The 22,849-nt window shown below is 34.7% G+C and overlaps 2 protein-coding genes across 3 annotated transcripts in view; one reads left to right on the top strand and one right to left on the bottom strand.

Annotated features, from left to right (window-relative positions):
* LOC150108878 (scoloptoxin SSD14-like) overlaps positions 1–19,255 on the top strand; it is a 90,260-nt gene extending 71,005 nt beyond the window's left edge. For both annotated transcript variants that reach the window (XM_090410533.1, XM_090410541.1), the window contains exons 11-12: positions 16,542–16,655; positions 17,023–19,255. In XM_090410533.1, coding sequence (XP_090266659.1) covers positions 16,542–16,655; positions 17,023–17,190 — 282 coding nt within the window. In that variant the 3' untranslated portion in view covers positions 17,191–19,255. The remainder of the gene's footprint in view (positions 1–16,541; positions 16,656–17,022) is intronic.
* LOC150108877 (scoloptoxin SSD14-like) overlaps positions 1–20,926 on the bottom strand; it is a 141,470-nt gene extending 120,544 nt beyond the window's left edge. Inside the window, exon 1 of the mRNA XM_090410561.1 lies at positions 20,867–20,926. The gene's annotated coding sequence lies outside the window, so the exon portion shown is untranslated. The remainder of the gene's footprint in view (positions 1–20,866) is intronic.
* Positions 20,927–22,849: the final 1,923 nt, after the last annotated feature.

The following is a 22,849-nucleotide window of genomic DNA, read 5'->3' as shown; positions in this document are numbered from 1 at the left end:
CAAAAGGCAATGTTTTTGTCGCCGAAGCTGTACATGAAAGATTTTTATTTTAGAAAGATTGTTATTGAAACTTGTATGAGAAAGGTTTGCAGGCTTTAAGTGTAAACATCTCCGAAGTCAGTCAGAAAGAGTTCAAAACAACTTTCCGATGGCCGGCAACTTACAATCGAAAGAAAGCGGAGGAGAACAAATGGCGTGCCAAACTTGAAACTTAAGATGAAAGACTCATACCGATTCTTTGGGGTTTGCCAAACTTCATGCAAGGTCTCAGAGGAGGCCTAATAAAAAGGGACTGAAGCAAGCAGAAGGGGTCCCGGTTCCAGAATTGCTCTCAGAGAGGAGGTCGCCCGATCCAGAGAGACTGCCCAGATCCACGTTGCTTGAGAGATGAGTTTCCCGCTTCCAGAAAGGAGCCTCTCGGTTCGAGACGTGGCTAGAGAGAGAGAGAGAGAGAGAGAGAGAGAGAGAGAGAGAGAGACTACTTCTAGGCCGCAGATATGGTTTCAAATTGCTGAAAGGAAGAGTTCCAATTGCCGGAGAAAAGTTTCCAGGTCAGGTTAATGTCAGACATTCACCAGTGTGTTGCGTGTTCATTACAATTTGATGAATCAAACGACTTCACTGATATTGCTCAGCTAATGGTATTTATTCGCATGGTATTTCAAGATTATTCAAGTAAAGAACTTTTGAAAATTATACCATTATTGCGAAGGACTAGGGGAGAAGACATTTTTTTGGCATTTGATGAATTTGTGAAACAACACAAACTTCCGCTTTTTAAACTTTTATCTATTACAACTGATGGTGCTCCTGCAATGATAGGTAATAAATCAAACTTCATTTCATTATGTAAAAACGATGACAAATATCCACATTTTTAACGTACCACTGTATTATTCACCAACAAGTACTGTGTAGTAAAATATTAAACACAAAAGATGTTTTGATATTAGATTTAGAATTGTAAATTCTGTTCGAGGAAAGGCCCTGCACCAGTGGTTATTTAAATTACAGGCAGATGATGATAGGGAACTTCTGTTGTACAATAATGTTCGCTGGCTCAGCAGAAGTCAATTTTTAGAAAGATTTCTTATTAATTAACGGTATAAAAATTTTTTATACCGTTAATTAATAATTATATTTATAATTAAAATAAAAAATTATATTTATCCACAATTGAGTGAAGATGATTGTTACACTTATCATTTTTAGTAGATTTCTGTACGAAATTAAGCAATTTAAATTTAGAGTTACAAAGTAGAGATAAAAATTTAATTGACGTGTTAAGTTCAATAAACACTTTCCAACAATACTTACTTTCATTAAAGAAAAAATATAATCATTATCATCCAATTCCTGCCATGTATCCTCAAGGGGTGTACAAGATATGACAGTACTACATGAAAAAATTATATCATTACTAACTTCCTATCTACAATTTTCCTCCAAATCAGTCTGTTACTTGTCAAGACTCCAACATTATCAGATCTTATATTTCTATCGTCTAAGGCACTTTGTACCGTATCAATCCACCTATATCTTGGCCTTCCTCTGAGTCGTTTTCCTGCCAACCTGGCAGAGAACACTTGTTTTGCTAATCTTTCCTCTCCCATTCTATTTAAGTGACCATACCACCTGAGATTAGCTCTGCTAACGCATTCCTGGATGCTGACAATGTCAAGTTCTTTAATATCCTCATTTTTAATATGATATTGCCATTGATGCCATCTGTTCACGCCTCTAATCTTCCTCAGGACTCTCATATCTGCGGTCTCTAGTCTTTGGTCAAGTGTTTTACTTCTGACCCAGCTCTCAGATCCATAAGTTAAAACTGGTTTGAACACTGTCTTGTATACAGCTAATTTAGTGTTCCAACTAATTTCTCTCTTATTCCATATGAATTTATTCAATTGACTTCCCACCATACCAGCTTTGCTGATTCTGTTGTCTATTTCTATATTTAATTTACCATCTTCAGTAAAAATCGTGCCTAAGTAGTTGAAATGTTTTACTTGTTCCACAGGTTCTCCATTCACAACACAGTTGACATTTTCAATGATTCTCCCTATTTTCATTGTCTTTGTCTTTTTATTGCTGACCTTCATACGATATCTATTACAACAGTTATACAATTTAGTCAGAGAATCTTGCAGACTTGTACCGGATTTAATAAGAAGTATAACATCATCCGCATAAAGCAAAGAGCTGACATTAACATCTCCAATTTTGATATCAGGTTTAATACCACTTTCCTTCATAATGTGATCCATATAGATAATGAATAACAGAGGGGATAAGGTACATCCTTGTCTCACACCAGATTTAACATTAAACCATCTTCGTGTACTTCCTTCAATTCTAACTGCTGACTTACAACTCAAATAAAGACTAAGTATTGCTTGATATGCCCCATTGACACCATATAACTGCAGCGTATTGAATAGCATCTCTCTTGGCACCTTGTCATATGCCTTTTCCAAATCGACAAAACTTAAATACAGATCTTTGTTATGTTCCCTTGCTTTCTCGACTATTTGTCGTAAAGTGGAGATCTGATCCTGACAGCCTCTATTTGGCCTGAATCCAGCTTGTTCTTCACCCAGCTTTTCTTCCACAATTCTTCTCAACCGTTTCTCAAGTATACTTGCATATATCTTGCCAGGAACACTCAGTAGGGAAATACCTCTGTAATTCTCACATTCAGTTTTATTTCCCTTTTTATATATGGGTACTATGAGAGCTCTACTCCAATCATCGGGAATTCGTCCCTCTGTCCAGGCTTTCTGAACTATGCAGTGCAGCCACTGTAAGACTTTTATACCACCATACTTCAGCATTTCTGGTCGAATATCATCTACTCGTGCTGCCTTTCCACATTTCAAGCCTTTAATGGATTTTTCTACTTCAAGTATGGATATGTATTCCTGACTGCATGCCTGGTCAGTGTTTTTTACCACTGTGCTGTCATCACTTCTTGTTTTATTTAGCAGTTTTTCAAAGTAATTACTCCATACTTCATGGATATCTTTTTCTGCCGTTTTCATGTCACCTTTATCATCTCTAACTTCTTTTATAGCGTTCTTTCCTCCATTCCTAAGCTTCTTCAACAACCTCCAGAATATTTTGCCACTTTCTTGATATTTATTTTCTATATTCTTTCCAAAGTCCTCCCATGACTTTTGTTTAGCTAATTTTACACAGTGTTTAGCATTCTTGCATTTGTCTCTGTATTATCTAAGAGCACAAGCTGACTTATTTGCCAGGAACTTTTGATATGCTTTCTTCTTTTCCTTCACTGTCTCTTTAATTTCCTGTGTACACCATGGAGTTCTAATTTTTCTATCCTTGCAGACAACTTCACCACATGCCTCTCTATCTGAATCAATCAGGGCTTTCTTCAAGGCTTTCCACTGAATCTACAAGGTTTGATTCCTGTTCTCAAACTCTTTCATTTTTTCTTCAATAACCTTTGTGTATTTTAGTCTACAGTTCACATCTGAGAGCTGCTCAACTTTTATTCGCCAAAAAACTTTCTTACATGTTATTCTTTTCAATATGAAATTCAGTTTTATCCTGCTCAAGACTAAATAGTGATCACTTCCAATTTCAAATCCTCTGTACACTCTGGTGTCCTGCACCAGGGAGAAAACATCACTATCAACAATAACATAGTCAATGAGACTTTTCTTATTCCTAGCCTCTTCTCTCCATGTGAATTTGTGCATATTTTTATGTTGGAACATGGTGTTAGTAATAACCAGTCCATGTCCTGAGCAGAAATCCAACAGATATTTGCCATTATTATTAGCTTTGCTCTTTTCTCCAAATTTTCCCAAAATATTTTTGTATGTCTCACAATCATTTCCTACTCTGCTATTTACAAGGACCAACTTTTCCTTTTTCATTGTGTCAGTTGCTTTTTCTAAAGCGTCAAAAAATTCCTCCACTTCTACCTTAGTAGAACCTTCTGTGGGACCATAAGCACAAATAAGTCTCATTGTCCAGTTCCCCATTCTAATATTTGCCCACATTACTCTACTTGAGACTGACTGCATTCAAGAATATTAGCCTCGTATTTTGTGTTGAATACTATGGCTACTCCTTCTTTTCCTTGATTGTCATTGCCTGAATATAACATTTTGTATTTATTGCTCAGAAAGATCTCACCAGTTTTGGTCTTTTTTGTTTCAGTCACCCCTATTATGTCGATTTGGTACTTATCTAATTCCTCAGCTAGCTCCATTTCTTTGCCATTCAGGCTTCTTACGTTGATAGTACCGATCTTTAACTCTGGTGACGTTGAGTTGGGGTTTGTTTTCAGATTTGTACCAGTAGCTGACTTTTCGCTGTTCGCCCTAGTTCCCCGGCGAAAACAACGGGGGCCTTGTTTAACCGGGCGACGCCCCAGCCGGCATGAAATTTTATCATGTTGTACCATCATTTTTTATTTTGGTTTAACCAATAAGAATACAATTTGGTCGGCTAAATACCAAATTACCAGCCCATCCTCGTTCGTTCAGTATCAAAGTAGATACCCAACAGGGTGCACCACGAGAAGGTGAGGATTGGACATTAGGTCAGAAGCCCTGGTCGGTTCTCCGCATTCCTTTAAAGGCTATGTGGAGGTCTCCTCTCAGTTATACTGCTTTGACTCTTAAGCACCCCAGAAAAATATAAATGAAAAATTATATAGAAAAATATAAATAAAATAGAATAGATATAAAATAAAATAAAATAGATATAAAATAAAATAAAATAGAAAAATATAAATGACCGCGAATTTAGACATCTCCCATATTTATTAAAATTTTCTGAACAAAATCAAGAAATGCTTCGCTATGATTTAAAAGAATTTATTCGTGAAATAGAATTATTTGAAGAAAAAATAAATTCAAGATTTAAAGATTTTAATAAAACTGTAATGATTGCATCTTTTATCAATAATCCATTTCAAGAAAACTTAAACATCACAGAAATTTCAAATAAAATTAGTGGGCTGTTTGATGTCATTTAAAATCATTTATATTTAAAATCAATAAACAATGAAGTCATTTGGAAGTATGCACATGAAAAATTCCCAATATTAATTGATATTGCACGAAAAACTCTGTCGTGTTTCGGATCGACATACTTGTCAGAATCCGCTTTTTCAAATATGACCGTCAGAAAAAATCAATTAAGAAACCAAATTACAAATGATCATTTGGATGATTGTCTGCGATTGGCCACTTCTTCATATCAACTTGACTATGAAAATATTGCGAGGTCCAAACAATGCCAAATTTCATTGAAATGAGAATAAAATGGGCAATGAAATTAGCAATATTAAATTTGCTGATGATTTGGTGTTCACAGCAAAAAATCAAAAATAGAGTTACCAAATATGGTTGAAATACTAATCAAAAAGAGTCAGAATTGTGGCTTAGTATTAAAAATGGCTGGAACCAAGTATATAGTAATAAGCAACAGCAAGAAAACACAAATTTAAGAGTATCAACAGGATTCATTCAAGGCTTATAATTATTTAGGATTAATGATTACAGAAGACGGAACAACAGTTATGGAAATGAAATCAAGAATAGATAGGGAAAAGCATTCTAGAGTGAAAAATTATTAATGGCCTCTAGAATAAATAAACAGACTGAAATAAGAATAATAAAATCCTATATAATAAAAAATAAAATAATAAAAATAAAATTAGATATGGTTCTATAGAAAAGCAATGAATATTTCTTGGAAAGAGAAAAAAAAATGAAAAGGGATCTAAAGTTAACGAGCCTCATAGAAGACCTCATAAAGAGAAATTGCAAGATAACAGGAGGCATTAAGAGGTTCAGTAGGGAACAGTGGCGCACCCAGGGAGGGAGCCAATGCCCCCCCCCAAAAAAAAAGAAAAAGGAAAAAAAAAACACTAGAAAATTTTCCAAAAATCTTTTCCTAATTAATATATTTTTTTTTTATGTTGTGTCGTGTCTTCTATTTCTATACTACTTATGAATTAGTGGTCACATAAGGTGGGAATACCCTATAGCTCTTGGGAATCACGGCCACTGTTGAACATGAGGCAAACGAAGTGTTGCTCCATCGGAACCGAGCACTACTTCGTTTGTCCGAGCTGGACCAAAGGAGTTCACGGCGATCACTGCAGATGCTTAATCATAGGTCGTATGTAATGCGTAGTGTGCATTCTCACATCGTCTACTTAACTCGACCCCCCCCTCCCCAAGATTAAATCTTTAGTGCTTCCCCCCCCCAGATTAAATCCTGATGACAAGAGCTATTACAAGACCAAAAGAATGGCAGAGGAACAGACACTAGTATATCATGATTGCTAACCTTCAAATGGGAGAAGTATATCTTGGCAAAGTGAGCACTCATAATTTGAACAAATTGCATTCCCTTTAGACAAGCATGCCACCTACACTCAGCAAAGTTATTCTTCCATTTTTATTCTTTCTTTTATTGTAGCAAAACAATAAAATTATTTTGGATTGCTTTTAGCCTCTGCAAGCAATTTATTTTTATACTCTGACTTTGCATTCCATGCAGGCCTGCTCTTTATATATTTCACTACTCCTCTCATCCTTATTCCTATGGCATTCCTTCCACATCTTAGATCACTTGCTTAATAAGGTTGCACATCCATTTAATTCCCAGCCTGCTTTTTCTATGAATATGGACACATTCAGATACTGCACAATTTAAGCATCTTTTCACTGATTCCATTCATAACTGGTGCCCAGACACAATATGCACCTGAATTTGTCACAATTTCCAGTTTTGTAATTCAGCATGTATCTTTTTCTAATTCAAACATCTATATCTTTGCCTGAAAGTGTGGCAAGCTGCTCTTTGTATGATTTGCATAGTCATTTTGGATCCCTCTACTACATCATGTTTAGCTGTGCTCATTTTATCCCCCCCCCTATGGTCACCATAGCTCAATTCACTAACACATTAGCCCAGCCTACTACCACTTGAAGACTATTGGGTGTAACAGTCTAAGATTTTGTATCACTTCTCTTAGCACATGCTTCATGTAAGTTAAAAATGTGGCAGCTGAGAATGGAAATTAATGTGTGCATAAAATGCAGGCATTAGAAACAGTGGATGGCTTAAGTGTTACATCTTCAGCTTTAGATAATACGTTTTAGGGTGAGGAGAAGAAAACAACTGTCAAAGATACTGTGTCGTAGGAAGATACAGAGGTATTCAGAAAGGAACTGGAAAGCATAAAGACCAAATTAAGGAGAGTGACTGGAGAGTAACTGGTGCAAGGAGAATATCAGTAGATATAAAAGGCACCATGATGAGAGGTGACAGAATAGAAAGAAGTCAAGGGAGTGTGGATACAAGAGTTAGATGAGAGGAAGGAGGGAACGTGAGAGAGATAGGGGAGGATATAAAAGCAGAAACTTAAGCAAACCAGTAAAGGAAGAATAAATAGAGCTGTGAGGTTGTCATGTTTGCTGATTCAATGACATGGGAAAGGGGAGGAGACAAAACAGTAGTGCTAGAGGAGTTTACATGGAGAAACAATAGACAGTGCAGTGACAGTTGGTATTAAAGACCAAAAGGGATTATGCAGTAGAAGGTATCGGCAAGACAAGTAATGTATTTGCTAAGTATAACAACATTGAGATTGTAACTTTGCCTACTATGGACATATAATAAGATATGTTAGCATCTGCCTCAGAGAACCCAGGAAATATATTCACTACCATCATTACAGCAAGTTAGAACTGGTAGACCAAGTTCTGGCATACCTTCACACAAGATCAGAATGGAAGAAACCTTATGTGCTATATAGAAATCGTTACAGGTCAGACAGACTATTTTCTGCCAGCAATGATTATGAAGCATTCTCCTCACCTTAACAAGTATTATGACTGCATTAATCTGCAAAAAATGTGGTGTCATTTTAAGATAAACTTAATACTAATAACTCCTGTTTTGTTACAATTCGAAATTGTTTCACTTATTCATTGTCATATGTAGGCTATAATGATTAGCTGTGCTCTGAGGATGCTGGGTTGAAATCCAGCAAAATCTAAGCTAGTCAATAAACATCTTATGATTTAGTGTTTTTGTGTTGTAATTCCATAAAAAAAAAGTAATACTTCTCTTCAGAGGATTTGAATAAGTTGGAAACATGGGCAATTTAATGAGAATTTCAGTTTAATACAACTGAATGTAAAGTGAAATTTGTGATCCACAGATGAGAGACTGCAAACTCTTGATGTATACTGAAAGTGGAGGAACAAGGGATCTTGAGGTAATAGACAGAAATTTGAAGACAACTCAGAGAATTGCTTCAGTATTCAGGCAAACACTAATCAGGAGAGGGAGAGAGAGGTGATAGTTCCATGTGTAAAGCTTAATCAGATTACATCTCGATTACTGTTCTCAGATCTGGTCTCCAACATTTGAAGGATATGAATTAACTATGGAAATGGTTAGAGGAAGATAACAAAAATGATATCTCGACTCAGAAGTTTGGTTATAAGGATAGGCAGAGGGCATATAATCTACACCGTCTGGGAGTTTGAGACATTTAAGCTGTTGAGAAACATTAGATTGACTCTGGGAGGAGGGAGGGGTTTACATGGTAAGAGAAGGAAGAATACAGATAACAGAACATCCCTGGAAGTTGCAAAAGGAAGAAGTAATGAGTGAGAGGATAAAAAGCAAGTTTTTTTTTGTTTTTTTTTGCAATGAGAGTAATAAAGCATGAGATGCACTGCTTGTGATGGTGGTTAGTGTTAGAGAGCAGATAGGAATGAGTTCAGGGAGTAGATGATACTGTTGTGTAAGGCAGACCTCATGATGTCATACAACTACATGGAGGTACAGAATATTAATATCATAGAAGCTTACTTTCACCTCATATCATATATCACCTCATATTCCATATCAGTATGTGCCATCATGATATGCAATGAATAATGAATTTACCATTTTCCAAAAAATGATAGCATCTCCAGTATGGATAATTTTTAATTGCCACCCCCCGTAACCTGCCTGCAAAAGTCATTTGAATTTTGATGCCCCCCCCCCACATTAATGAGAATTTTTTTAAAAATAATCTGATATGGAGACAGCAGGGTTTCTTCTGGAAACTCTGGATTTTCATCCCACAGAAAAGCAAACCAGCAGAAACACATGTAATTAAACCAAAATACTATTAGTAAGTACTGTGTGTGTGTGTGTGTGTGTGTGTGTGTGTGTGTGTGTGTGTGTGTGGTGTGTGTGTGTAGTAAATCAAGGATTATGTAATATATTGGTGCATGGATATGGCATAGTGTGGATAATAAATCGTGCACTGGGTAAGGGTGAATTAAGCAGCCTAGACAGTGAGTTGTGATGCAGAATGCCCCCCCCCCCCCTTCCCCCCATGAGTTCTTGGAGTAGTTGGAGATGTCATGTAATAATAAAAACTAAAAGATATTTTAAATTTTTTCGTAAAGGAATTTATAATTGAAATTTATTACAAGTTATGAGACTATCCTTTTATGATTACAGAAAGCTTTTGACTTAATTACTACAGTTAAGAAAATATCCTTCTTGGTGCAATGGAGTTTTCTCTTTTTTAATATAAAGGTTATTTTTTAATATTAAAAAATAACCCTTTTTTAAAAAAAATTAAAAAAGGTTATTTTTTAAACTGGGATGAAGGTAACATTTTAGCTTGTTAGGTCTCTTACTATTACAGCAGCAATTGTACCAAGCATATTATACCATACTGTTATTCCTCACTGCCAGTCATAAAAGTTGTGAAATCAATCAAGATGAGATTCTTCAAATTTTCATTTCTTTGTTCCACTACTTCATATTTGCAACTCTTCAGGTTTTTTTTATTTCTATCCCATTAAAAAGGTAATCATTACTGATACTAACACTAAAACAAAAAAAAAAGTTTTTATTTTCTTTAATTTTCAAAAGTCAACTATAGGATTGAAACACACATCCAGTAATGTTATCATTCACACCCTCCATGTAGTCATGACTCATTACGTCTCGCTCAAAATCATTTCCTGTCTGCATTCTCAAATGCCCTCTTAGGCAATGCATGCTGCTCACCTAGTTCTATTTTGCAAAACATCAGCAAAAACCATCTAGAATCAATTTCTCACTACACTAGCCTCTCTAATGAAATCAATAATATCCAGAACACATTTTTAGTCAATGACGTTCCCTTTCACAGAATCAACAGAACTCTGCTCATCCCCCAAATTCATTGCAAAAGAATCCATTGCCATCCCCTACATCTAAGGCACCTCACACAAAAGTTCACACATTCTAAAAATTAACTCCCTTATTTGCTTGCCAAAAGATCTTACCTATTATTTCAATCATAGCACAGTATGATGAGTGGTGTGTGTGATAAAAAGCACCTCCCAGATGAGTCTTTGGCTCCATAGGTTTTGGGTAATGATGATAATATATTCAAGTAGCCTGGTTGTGAAGATACTTCACATGCAAACTTTCTTCACCGAAATGTTAAATCCCTTAACCAAAGATTAAACAAGAATATAAAAAAGAATATAAGAATATACAAGCGCCTCTGTAGCGGAACTGGAAGAACGACTGCACGTTGCACCCTTCGATTAGAAAAGGCCCAAGTTTGATTTTCGTCATGACGGGAGGAATCTTTATATGAACTTTTTCAATTGAAGTAAGTTGGCCAATCTCATACGAAGGTAGCAGGGTTTTTTCTTCCAGAAACTCGAGTTTTTCATCCCGCATACAGACAAATCAGCCCTTCAGAACACAAAATTTACAGACAAAAAATACTAGCTGTGGTGGTGGGAAGTAGATGGCACTGAAGTAGGTGATTGGTAGTAGAGGTTCGGTATAGTAGTGGAGACTGAGTTAGGCATCCTCCCGCGATGATTCTTCAGACTCCTTGGAGGTGTCACGAATAATAATAATAATTTGTCGTATATAATATACACCAAGGTGTTTTTGGAAAAGAACATCATCTTTTCAGGTTCATAAGACATTTTAAAGGGTCTTCCAGTCTCGAAACAGTTTAGATATTGACATTGTTTTCTCTTGGAAGATAAGTTACAACTTTTGGAATAACTGTATTAAGAAAGAATATCAAGATTTCTATAATTTTTATGGAAAGCCAAGTAAGCATCCTGACAACTTATTATGCTGGCCTGTTAACATAAAGATCTAGTTTAGTTACTACATGGAGTATATTAGCTGTTAAAAGAATACCGATGTATTAGTTTAACTCATTTAATATACCTTATAGTACACTTCCCAGGATTACATACTAACACTACGTGGTATTACAGTAATGGCATCTATGTATTTACTACGAAAGATGCCATTACTAATGTCATGTATTTACTACAGGTAAGAGATGAATGATGGGAGTTAGATGAACTTTATCACCTAGTATTAGAACACCACCTTGCTTATTGGAGACCTGAAGCGACTTGAAAAGTTCCATTCGGAACTTTTTCATGCCAAAATAATAATATATAAAATTGATAAAAATGAAAAAAAAAAAATCCTTTGCCCACCCACGGTATAAATGTACTAATAACCTCTCATAGTTAGGAACCACATAAAAAAACATACAAGCCAGCAGTATTAATAGTAAACAGTTAAAACATTAACAGTACAGTGCATAGTAGAATTGAATTATACTGTCTAATGCATATCGAAACATATTTCCAAGGTTTTCTCCAAATTTAGAAAAAATTTAGACAAAGATTTTAGCATCATAGTTTCCATTCAAAGCTTCTATTTATCACTACCTTAGAATTACAAATTGACAATAAACTTCCATTGCTGGAAGTTTTAATCTGTAAAAATGCAGAGGGTGAAATAATATTGTCGTGACAGCTTGAAAGAGTCAAAGGACTCACTGCAGGATGGCACTCCACATCTCTAACGACTAAAAGAAACCAACTCATACAATTAGATACCTCCACACCAGCTTAGTTCACCATCCAAAACAAAAGTTATGAATTACAATCTTAAAAAGCAGGGCTATATCATGAAAGATGATGCAACTAAAAAGAAAAATTAATTTAATTTTTTCATCTAAACAATTCTTTCAAAATAATTATCCAACAAAAACTGCTTAAAAATTGTTTCCGAAGATCTGCATGTACTGTCACTGAGAACAGATATAAAGGTTCCATCTCACTTACCATGCATCCCTCCTTCATACTGTGCATATTACTTTTTTTTTCTTCACTATCATTCATTGAGATATTATCCATTGAGCAAAGAAGCTCTTAATTGAAGTGATGTAGCATATATTACAAGCAATTATCTGTACTAAAATTGCAGTTCAAAAATCAGAAAATTACTGATATGAATCACTTCAAGAAAATTCTTTATTTTCCTAGGAAAGTTTTTTTTTTCTTCTCAATATGAATATAACTCAAAGCCTATAATACATTTGCATTAGTACTAATTATGGGCTAATGGTTAAATAATCAGGAAACTCTGCACAAAAAAAAGGATGAAATTTTTTTCAAGCCACAAGCACTTGAGGACTTCCATTGTACGAGGACTCCATCACTAGACGTGTGATCATTAATACAGTGCACAAAACATGCTCTCCTGGTGAAATAATGACGAACTGCAGAAAATGAAAGACGGGGGGGGGGGTCAAAATTAGTGGTAGCTTTGGGCAGAAATGACTTAGTTGGGGGGGGGGGGGGGGAAGAATGTCAACAGACACTTAAGGAAGTTGTTGCAGCAGGTAAAGAATAAAAGTGTTGTTGGAAAAGTCGTTAGCTTGTTGGCAAGCAGAGATAATGAATAGTAAGATGGCTGAGTTGTGTGAAGCAAAGAGGGTTCAATTTGTAAATCTATGGAGTGAATTTGAAGGAAAGTTGGAATGGTTTAAAGTTGATGGATTGCATCTGAAAGGGTTTGGTGTTGGCATTTAGAAAGGATATTGCTTTTTGAGAAGGCACAGAGTCAAGAAGTTAATGTAGTAAATGATCAGTCTACTTGTGAAGCAGGTTAGCACAACCAAACGAATTGTACAACAGGAGGAAGATAGATACGAGGTTGAAAATGTAGTTAATGCACAAGATGATGGAATGCATAAAGGTGACGATGAGACAGGTAGGAATGGAAACCATACTCAGGATCAGTGAAACTCAAGTGGTCAGACCAAAGAGAAAGGTGTGGTACAGCAGCTAAAATAGAGAATGTTGATGCTGGTAGAATGGTCTCAAAGACACAGGGATTGTTGTGTTTGTATACAAATGTAAGGAGTATTCGAAACAAGAGAGCTGAGTTTGTTACATTGATTAAATCAATATGCCTAAAGATAATTGGAATAAGTGAAAATTGGTCGTCTCTCAGGAGGATGTGATGTGATGTCGGGAATAGAAACCGAAGGATATATAATTTTCCGGATGGATACAAATGTGAAAAGAGGAGGGGAGTGCTGTTAATGATTGCAGATGAATTGTGTCCACAATGTGTGGAAGTTAATAATGCATGCACAGATTTTGAATCTGTGTTGTGTGGAGTTTAAACAAATTGGCTAGTATATCTGATAAGATGCTGTTAAAGGCCAAGGAATGCAAAGGATACTGATTGTGAAATGTTTAGACAGATTAGTTGGACATATCAAAAGAAGCCAATCCTGATAGAAGACTACTTACAGGAATATAGAATGGAAGGAGAAGATAGTGTATGGGAACAAAGAGAGAGAGAAAGTGACTTTCTATGAGATAAATATCTTAAGCAGCATGTGACTGAAGCAACTAGAGGCTTTAATATTTTGGATTTGGTGATAACTTCACAAGATGTTAATGAGGTGTTGACACTGTCACTGGCTGGAGAGAGTAATCATGAGGTACTTGTTTGAGAAATGATGAAACAAGAAAAGGTTACTGCCAAAAATGGATATATGTGGAAGTATAAAGCAGATGATTATAGGAAGCTCTGTAGTCAGTTAGCATCAGTATATTAGGTAAATGAGCTGAGCAGAAAAGATGTTGACAGTGCATGGAAATTCACAAGGCAGTATCTGAAATAAGCAACGTATAACTGCATACCAAGAACTAAATTAGTAAATAGAGTAGGAATGAAATGGATGAAGAGTGAACTCAAGCAAGATGTGCTAAAAAAAGAAAATGCTATGGAGGAGGTACAAGACGGTTGATGATTGGATCCATGAAGAGTATAAAGTGCAGGCTAAGAAGGTGACATGCATGGTAAAGAAAGAAAAGGTGCAGTATGAGAGGAGATTGGCTGTTCAGGCCAAGGTTAACTCAAGGGAATTTTTGCACCATATGGCAAGCAAGAGAAAGAATAATTATGGCAGGCTGACATCGGTGGATGGTCATGACAGCAGAATAACGGTTGCAAAGGATATAGTAGAATTATTGAACAAGCACTTCATGAACGTACATCATACTGGTGTAAATGATGCAGTGCAACATATAGAAGGAAGGCAAGTATTAGGAGAATTGAAAGTGAAAGAATCAGAAGTGTATCAAATGTTGATTGGATTAGATGTTAATAAGATTTTGGGAATGGATGACATATCACCACGTATTCTTTAGCAATGTGCACAACAGTTGGATATGCCCTCGACCTGGTTATTTAATGAAAGTCATGCAGTGGGTAGGGTTCCTAAGGAGTGGAAAGAGTGCAAAATAGTACTACTCCACATGTATGGTTCTAGAACATAAGTTTCCAATTACAGACCAGTCTGTACAGCTGTGGTCCAGGTGTTGAAGACAGTACTGTTGACAGGGTGTAGCACAGAAGCAACCTGCCTCAAGGTGCAACTTAATAAGGGCACTCGTTCAGCCATATTGTGGTAGGCTAGGCAGCATTGCTAAGCTAATGGTTGGTCTAGCAACTACATTGATAGAGACGGACATAGCTTATAAATTTAGAAGAGCTTATAAACAATTTTATTGTGTGATATCCCCGTAGAGCAAACATTTAATTAATATTATTTTGTAATTGTTTTGCATTAATGTTTCTCTTGTAATAAAAACAAAATAGCATTTGGAGATTTTCTTATATTTTTGTCTTATAATCCATCAGGGGCGATTTTTAATTGTTTGCCTCAGGGTGGGATCTACTCTGGCGACGGCCCTGGTTGGAGAGATTGGTTAGGAATAGAATACAAGATTGAATTGATGGACTCTCTTATCTAACACTCATTACCTTATCATAGAATGCAGGTAAATTGCTAAAACAGGACCTACCCTTTACAAATTCATGCTGACCATCATAAAGAAGGTCAGCATGAATTTGTAAAGGATAGGTCCTGTTTTAGCAATTCACCTGCATTCTATGATAAGGTAATGAATATGTTAGATAAGAGAGTATCATATACAGTGATATTCTTAAGTGTTTGATAGATTACCACATGATAAGTTGGTATACGAGCTGCAGAGAATGAGAACAGATAGTATATGGTTAGATAGATTAGTGACTGACTCTCTGAATGATACCAGCAAGTTGTGTATAATGGAGCAGTGTCTCAAAAAAGGAGAGCAACTAGTGGCGTGACCCAGGGTATGTTCTTGAGGCCTCTGCTGTTTAACGTGTTTGTAAATGATATATCATTTGGACTGACTGGGGATATTCAGTTGTTTGCTGATGATGCAGAGTTGGGCAGAATTATAAGTAGCACTGCTTAATTCCCTTCAGGAAGATTTGAATAGACTTTTGACTTGGACAAAGTGTAGTTGTCGTTTTAATATTAATAAGTGCAAGGTGTTGCATTCTGGAGTGCAGAAATATAAGGCTATGTACTATATTGATGGTGTCATACTGCAAGAAGTGGATGAGATTCAAGAGTGATGGTTGACAGTAGACTGAAGTTTACAGGGCATATTGCAAGTGTTGCAAAGGCTACACGTCATAGTGCTGCTCTGAAATTTAGGGATAAGAAAGCATTGTGCCACTGTATAAAAAACTGGTGAGACCACACTTGGACTATTGTGCTCAAATTTGGTCACCTGGTTTTCAGTTTCATGTGGAAACATTGGAGCAGGTCCAGAGATGAATGACTAAGACAATATAAGGGCTTTGGAATGCTGGCTATGGAGAGAGGTTGAAGAAATGTGGTCTGCAGAGTTTAGTGGATAGTAGGAAAAGTGATATGATAGAAACATTTAAGTTAGTGAGAGGATTTTATCAGATGAATCCAGCTGGGGATTATAAAAAAAGAGTAGAAGGTGAGAGGGGGAGGCCATTCCCAGAAGTTATGTAAGAGTGTAATAAAGAGGAGTGCAAGGAGTAGATTTTTTACATTGAGAATTGTTAGTGAATGGAATACATTACTAGAATGTGTTAAGACAAGGAATGTTAAGGATTTTAAGATTCTGTACAATAAATATGTTGCAGTTGAATGAACCTCCCATGATGAGTTTGCCAACTCCATGGAGGGTGCAATAATAATAATAATAATAATATGCAGGGTAATAGTAGTCTCATAGTTTTGGAGTTGTGTAAATATAATGAAAAATAAGTTTCCCTAAGACTATTATTGAAACATCTAATAATGATGGCCTTTCTTGCCCTAGGTAATCGCCATGTCACTATGGATGGGAATTGATATCAAAAAGACCATTGATGCTCCCAGAATGCATCACCAACTAATCCCTAATCATATACTGTATGAAAAAGAGTTTCCCCAGGTAGGAATCTGTTATTACAATTATGCAAAAGTGTTCAAATTCCTTTAGAAATTTATATCAATTAAAGCAATTTGAGAGCATGTTATCAGTAATAATTCAGCATTGCATCCTTATAAAAAAAAAATACTGGTCTTGTTTTAAATATAACAAGATCCTCTAAATCATTTGAATGTTTATTAACCCTGTAAAAACAAATTCTAAACATGCAAAAAGTTTAGAGTCCTACTGCCACTTATTTATTTACTTTAAAGAAATGTATAAAAACTGTGTTAGGAATAAGAATTAATGGCAGAATGCTTTATATAATCTTATTTCTCTAAATGAATTGTCGTTCTAACAACACTGAATATTTTGTTTCTCACTGCAGAATATTCTTGAAGGATTGAAAAGCCGAGGTCATGATAGAGTGGCCAATGAAGGTGGCCGAATGGCAGTTGTCATAGGCATTATGAAAGGAGATGATGGACTCATTTATGCCAACGCAGATTACAGAAAAGCAGGAGGAATAGATGGAATAGATCCAGTAAAGAAATAGTAAAAGAGAGTGTGAAGTCAAAATCATTCAGTGACAGTATTGAATGGACAAAGCAGCTAAGTGAATTTGGATGATTTCATTTCTTTACAAATGAAACCTCCAATCCAAAAGGTATCAAATTTAGAGAGGTCAGCATAAAAGGAAAATAGCAGAGAATTTTCAGAATAGAATTAAGACCATAAAATTTGAATTTGGAATTTCATGCAACTTGTAAAATGTTTCTTATAATATTTATAAAATTCAATACTGTTTGTAAATGTTGTAAACTAGAATGTATAATTATTTATAATATAAAATTGCAGAATTACTGCAAAATATTTTTGTTTTACAAAACGATTTAGTGTATGTGATACACACCAGATGGCAGCATGATGTCTACATCTTGTTTAATGTTATGAGGTTTTTTTTTTATTATATAATAATTTAGACAATGATAGTATTTTATCTACTTCAGCATCTCCATTATTTATATATTTCACATTAGTTTTGAGTTAACGACCTGTTTAATGACAGGTTTATGCAAGTATTATGGACCTGAATTTTAACTACACTTCTAAAATTTATATGTAGAGATTGTTTATTATTGTTTGCACAGATATTTATTCTTATCCTAAGACCCCATGGAGTAAAAGATTCATCTAGGAGGTTCCTAGATGCTTATTTAAATTGAAGGTTGTTTGGAATTACATTCCCAGTACACAGCCTTTTTGTTTATCATTAATAAGAAGAAAAAAACATCAAGAGACAATCATAACCTGTTGCTCTTATTCTAACATTCTGAGTATCATGGAATAATGTCTATCCTACTCTTATTCCAATCTTATCTAAAAAAGCACTTCCAAAATCCTGGCTTCCTGAAATCACTCAGTAAAAATTCAATTTGTCTGTTGCCTGACAAAAATACACCATTAATCCCATTGAGATCTACAGGCAAGTTCACATACTAACCAAAAGTTGAACTACTCAGTCCAACTGCTCTCTCTCACTGGCTCACATGAAAAACTGAGTACTTTATATCTTTCCCCTCAGACATTATCCTCAAAAGATACTGATGTTGTGGTCAATTTTGATCTTCTATTAATTTATGCCTCACTCTTTCTCTCTGATACATCTGTTTTACTTGTTTTTTTTTTTGCTATACAGTTTGGTTATTTACCCAGCAAGACAAAACCCACAAAACAGATAGAAAGAACTCAATACATTGAAAAAAAGTACCTTACATACTGCATTAAAAAAAATAATAAATAAAATAAAATAAAAAACCTTAATGAATTCACATGGACACAAGTGATCTTTTACTTCTTGCTGCCTCTTCACTATTTTCATTGAGCAAATATTGTGCTGTTTTATGTTTGGAAGCAAGTTTGTTTGTTTTTTTTTTGGCTCAAACAGGAAAGTATTCTTCTGCATACCTGTTTCAAAGTGTAAATATATCTACACTGAATCACATCATTACCAATTTTTTCTATTCCATAAGTTCATTTAACAAATATACAGTGTTATAGTGAAGAATCAATAAAACTGAGCAATCAATCAAATTTACTGAAAACAATACACCATTGAGAAAAAAATGTTCATTATAAAAGAAAAAAAATAACTGCTTCCATGGCAGGATTAAATAACATTTTGAATGTGTTATATAATGTGGTCCGCATATAATGTAATAATTATTTTTTGTAATATTTATAAGAAATAATGTTTTAAATTCTTTGAACCAGAATATATAATTATTTATCATATAAATATGAGGATATTTTGAAGTAATTTTTTCTTTGTAATAATTACTCGGATTTCATTGCTATTTTTGTACGTTTGTTGTGCCAATTTAGTAAAATAAGATATTCTGATTGTTTTGTAAAGATTATATTTGTATATTTGTGGACAAAACAAAAGTTTTTTTTTTTCATTATGTATGATTATATGCATTTTTGGCGTATTATATATGTGCAAGAATGCGATATAATTGTTAATTTGTACATTTTTCATAAGTGCCTACAATGTTTGTACTCCATTTCATTACATAATTGTTCATAATAAATAAATTTGTATTATAAAGTAGTTAAAAGATAGCTTGATATCTTGAAATAATAAAGCCAGATTGATTTGTTCTACAGTACACAAATTGCACATGAAATTTCAACTGAGTAAGATAAAAAGATTAAGACATTGGTTATATTTAGTAAATTTGTATTGGTTAATTTTGCTATTCAGAATTTCTCATCACATTAACTGCATGATCAAAACCATTACAAGCTGCATGCCATGTGCACATGTCAAATCAGAGCTAAAAATGGATAATTCCCTGGAAGTCTCTTTTAATAATAATAATAATAAAAAGCATACTGCTTATTGGAGTGAAAGATAAAGATAAAATAAATAAAAAAATTAACATATGCAACACAATATTCCAATATACATTTAAGTATACACAAATTAGCAAGTTGTGAAATATGAATTTTGCTCGAATTTGAGATCCACAAAGGAAATGACTCACATCTCATTCTTCCACTTGGTAGAGTTTATACTGCAAAGGACGAATGGAATTGTGAAGTGATTGTAGATAGAAGTTTGAAGTTCAGAAGATGTATTGCAAAAGTTCTGAAGATATCTCAGAGAACTGCTGCAATATTGAGGAGGGCATTAACCACTAGAGATAAAAGGATAGTAGTTCCATGGTGTAAAGCTTTGAAATCACCAGGATTTCAAGGGGATGAAGCAGAGCAGCCTTGGAGAGGGTGCAGAGGTGGATAATAAAAATGTCAGGATTATAAAACATTGATTATGAACTGAAGAGCGTGGTTGATAGAAGACAAATGGAAGATATGATCGAGACATTTAAGCTGTTGAAGGGGAAAGGAACAAGGACAAGAAGCCATCCGTGGAAGTTTCAAAAGGAGGTGGTAAGTAAATCGGCAAGAAGTAATTTTTTTGCATTGGCAGTGGTAGGAGCATAGTAAGTATTACCTGAGAAGGTGCTGAAAATCGAATTTGGGGAGTGGTATGACACTTTGTATTGACCTCTCATGACAAGGCTTGTGACTCCATGAGGGTAAAAAAAAAATAAATCAAAAGGATAGTGGAAGAATACACTTATTCCAGTTTTGGGAAAAGTGAGTAGCATTACATATTTATTCTAAAATTTAGAAGTATCCTAAGATAACAGTAATTCTAAATCCTTTCTGCACCCGATATTTGAAGGAATGCACAGCACCAAGAAATTAACAAGGAAAGAATGACAAGCACAGAGCACTAGTGCATGACCTATCAAAATTAACTGGCAAAGAGTAAATGAAACAACCGAAAATGAAGTGTGTCAACTGTTTATAACTGCATTTAGCTAATAGAATGGATACGCCTTACTATTAGCCACAGGCATTCTTCGCGAATGCCAACTCACATGAGATATACCCAAAAGCGCACTTTATCAACTATAACACAACAAACCGTATTATTTTGGCTTTCATATTTAGTTGTACCCCAAGTGTGAAATAAATACACTCCACTTATTTTAATCTTGTGTACTGTCACATATTTTTTTATACTTTCACATCTATGTTTCGTTGTGTAGCTAACAATTATGAACAGGTGAATTTAAAAGAAAGAAAGGGAGAGACATTTATCACGAGCAGATTCCGGCCAAATATAAAATGATAAGACATTCCAGCAAAATCCTTACCTGAAAACTAGTCTAAGCACAGGATTTACTTAACTGTGATTTTTTTTAATGGTCTGTCAATTAATAATATTTCAGTTGGATGACAAAATCTATCATTTTCGTTCAGCAGAGCAGCATACATCCTTTGAATAGGGAAAGGGAAATCCGTTCCCCTAGATTCTGGTTACATGCGCTGAAGATTGAGATGAACACTAATTTATTTTTTCCTCTACACGGCACTGTACGTCTAAAGTAGTTATACTGATATCACCATATCGCACATCATGAAACTCAAAACAATACTTTGCGTCATTCAACCAAGTAGCCACCTATTGGAATTTAAATTAAATACCGCGTTGGAAGCATGACAGTGCATTGGAATGTCACGGTACGTAATTGTATTAGCGCGTGGATTGACGGAAATTTTATATAAAACAGGAGTGATAAACGATGTTCTTAACTTGTGTCACTTTTCCAATAAAAAAAAGTGTCGTAATATTTTTTTAAACTTGAATGCAGATAATTTTAATACATCTAAAGAAAGACGAAAAAGAACACATAACATCATAAGCCGCTAAAAACAATACAATACTTTAAACAACAGAACACTAACCTAATTAGAACCAGATTGAGATGAAAAATTAGTGCTACGCTGTTTTTCAATAATTGATTAATCGTGACAATTGCTATGAGTTCGTTTTATTTTTAATCGTTGGTATTAACATAATTTTTTGTAGTCGGTTTTTAGCTGCTCTTTCATTCTTTTTTGCTTCTAATATTTTATTTTCTTTTGGTTTACAAGATGGTTACAAAAAGTTAAACTTTTCAAGTATAACTTTTCCGATTCCCAATCCCCCCCCCCTCGATAACTTGAAAAGTTATCGAGGGGGGGAGAATCGGAAATCTTGACCTCAGATGGAGATGAATGAAATCTATTCTGTTCAAGGATATCTTTAGTATTAACAAATGATCGACTTTACGGAATCGGGATATAGGCTAAATGGGTTTTTTTTCGCGATTGCGAGATAATGTACATAATTTTTTTTTTTTTTTTTATTTTTTTTTTTAAAGAATTAAGATCATTAAGTAAGGAAATGGTTATAGACAAATCACAAAATAAAAATAAACTGTATTTCAAAATAGCATTCCTGTAGAATTAGACCATAAAAGGAATTATAACTGGAGAATCTTTTATGAAGCAGTTTTGAATCTAGGAGTAGTTGAAGAAGTAAATTTACATGCGTCCTTTTAAACTAGGTTGCTACTTTATTATTTTTGTTAATGGCATGTATTCTTTTGACCTGTTTTGCCTGTATAGTCGGTCTGTTTTTTTTTTTTTTTCGGGATAAAAAATACATATTATCTAACTGAGACCGGCTCAGTTAGATAATTGTAGATTTGAATAGACTAACTAAATGTTTAACAATTAATTCTCCGGTGAAAATTGATTCAACTATGTTAAACACCTTAAATATACTATGATTAACTATATTAGACAATGTCTAATATGGATGAAATGCTTATGTGGGCAGTGGCGTAGCTAGAGCTTTTGCCGCCAGGGGCGGTCCTGAGTTTGCTGCCCCTCTCAATACATCCCAAAAATACTGCAAAAAGTCAAAACGACGTATAGAGAAATAAATTAAAACACTGTTTATTTTAGTCGTAAGTATGGTTGTTAAAAACTAATTATCAATTAAGTAATAAAAATTACTAAGTTAACATAAATAAAAGAATCGTCGAAAAATTAAAATTGTGTCTCATGCGAAAAGTGCCGCCCGAGGCAGACCCCTTCCCCCAAGCTACGCCACTGTATGTGGTTTATGTGCTCCGAGTGGATTAATCTTAAACTGACATAATATTGAATAATGATAACTTTTATCCCTATCAATTCAGCCATAGCAGAACCATTGCAATGACAAACATGGCTAAACATTATCAGATCGAAGAAAAAAAAAAAAAAAAAAGAATGCTCCAGAAATTTTTATGGATCGAAATATTAATTTC

Source organism: Typopeltis vanoorti, chromosome 2, assembly GCF_054136105.1.
Source record: "Typopeltis vanoorti isolate ZY-2024b chromosome 2, IOZ_Tvanoo_1.0, whole genome shotgun sequence".
Taxonomy (NCBI): Eukaryota; Metazoa; Arthropoda; class Arachnida; order Uropygi; family Thelyphonidae; genus Typopeltis; species Typopeltis vanoorti.
This window is presented reverse-complemented; position numbering and strand designations above follow the sequence as displayed.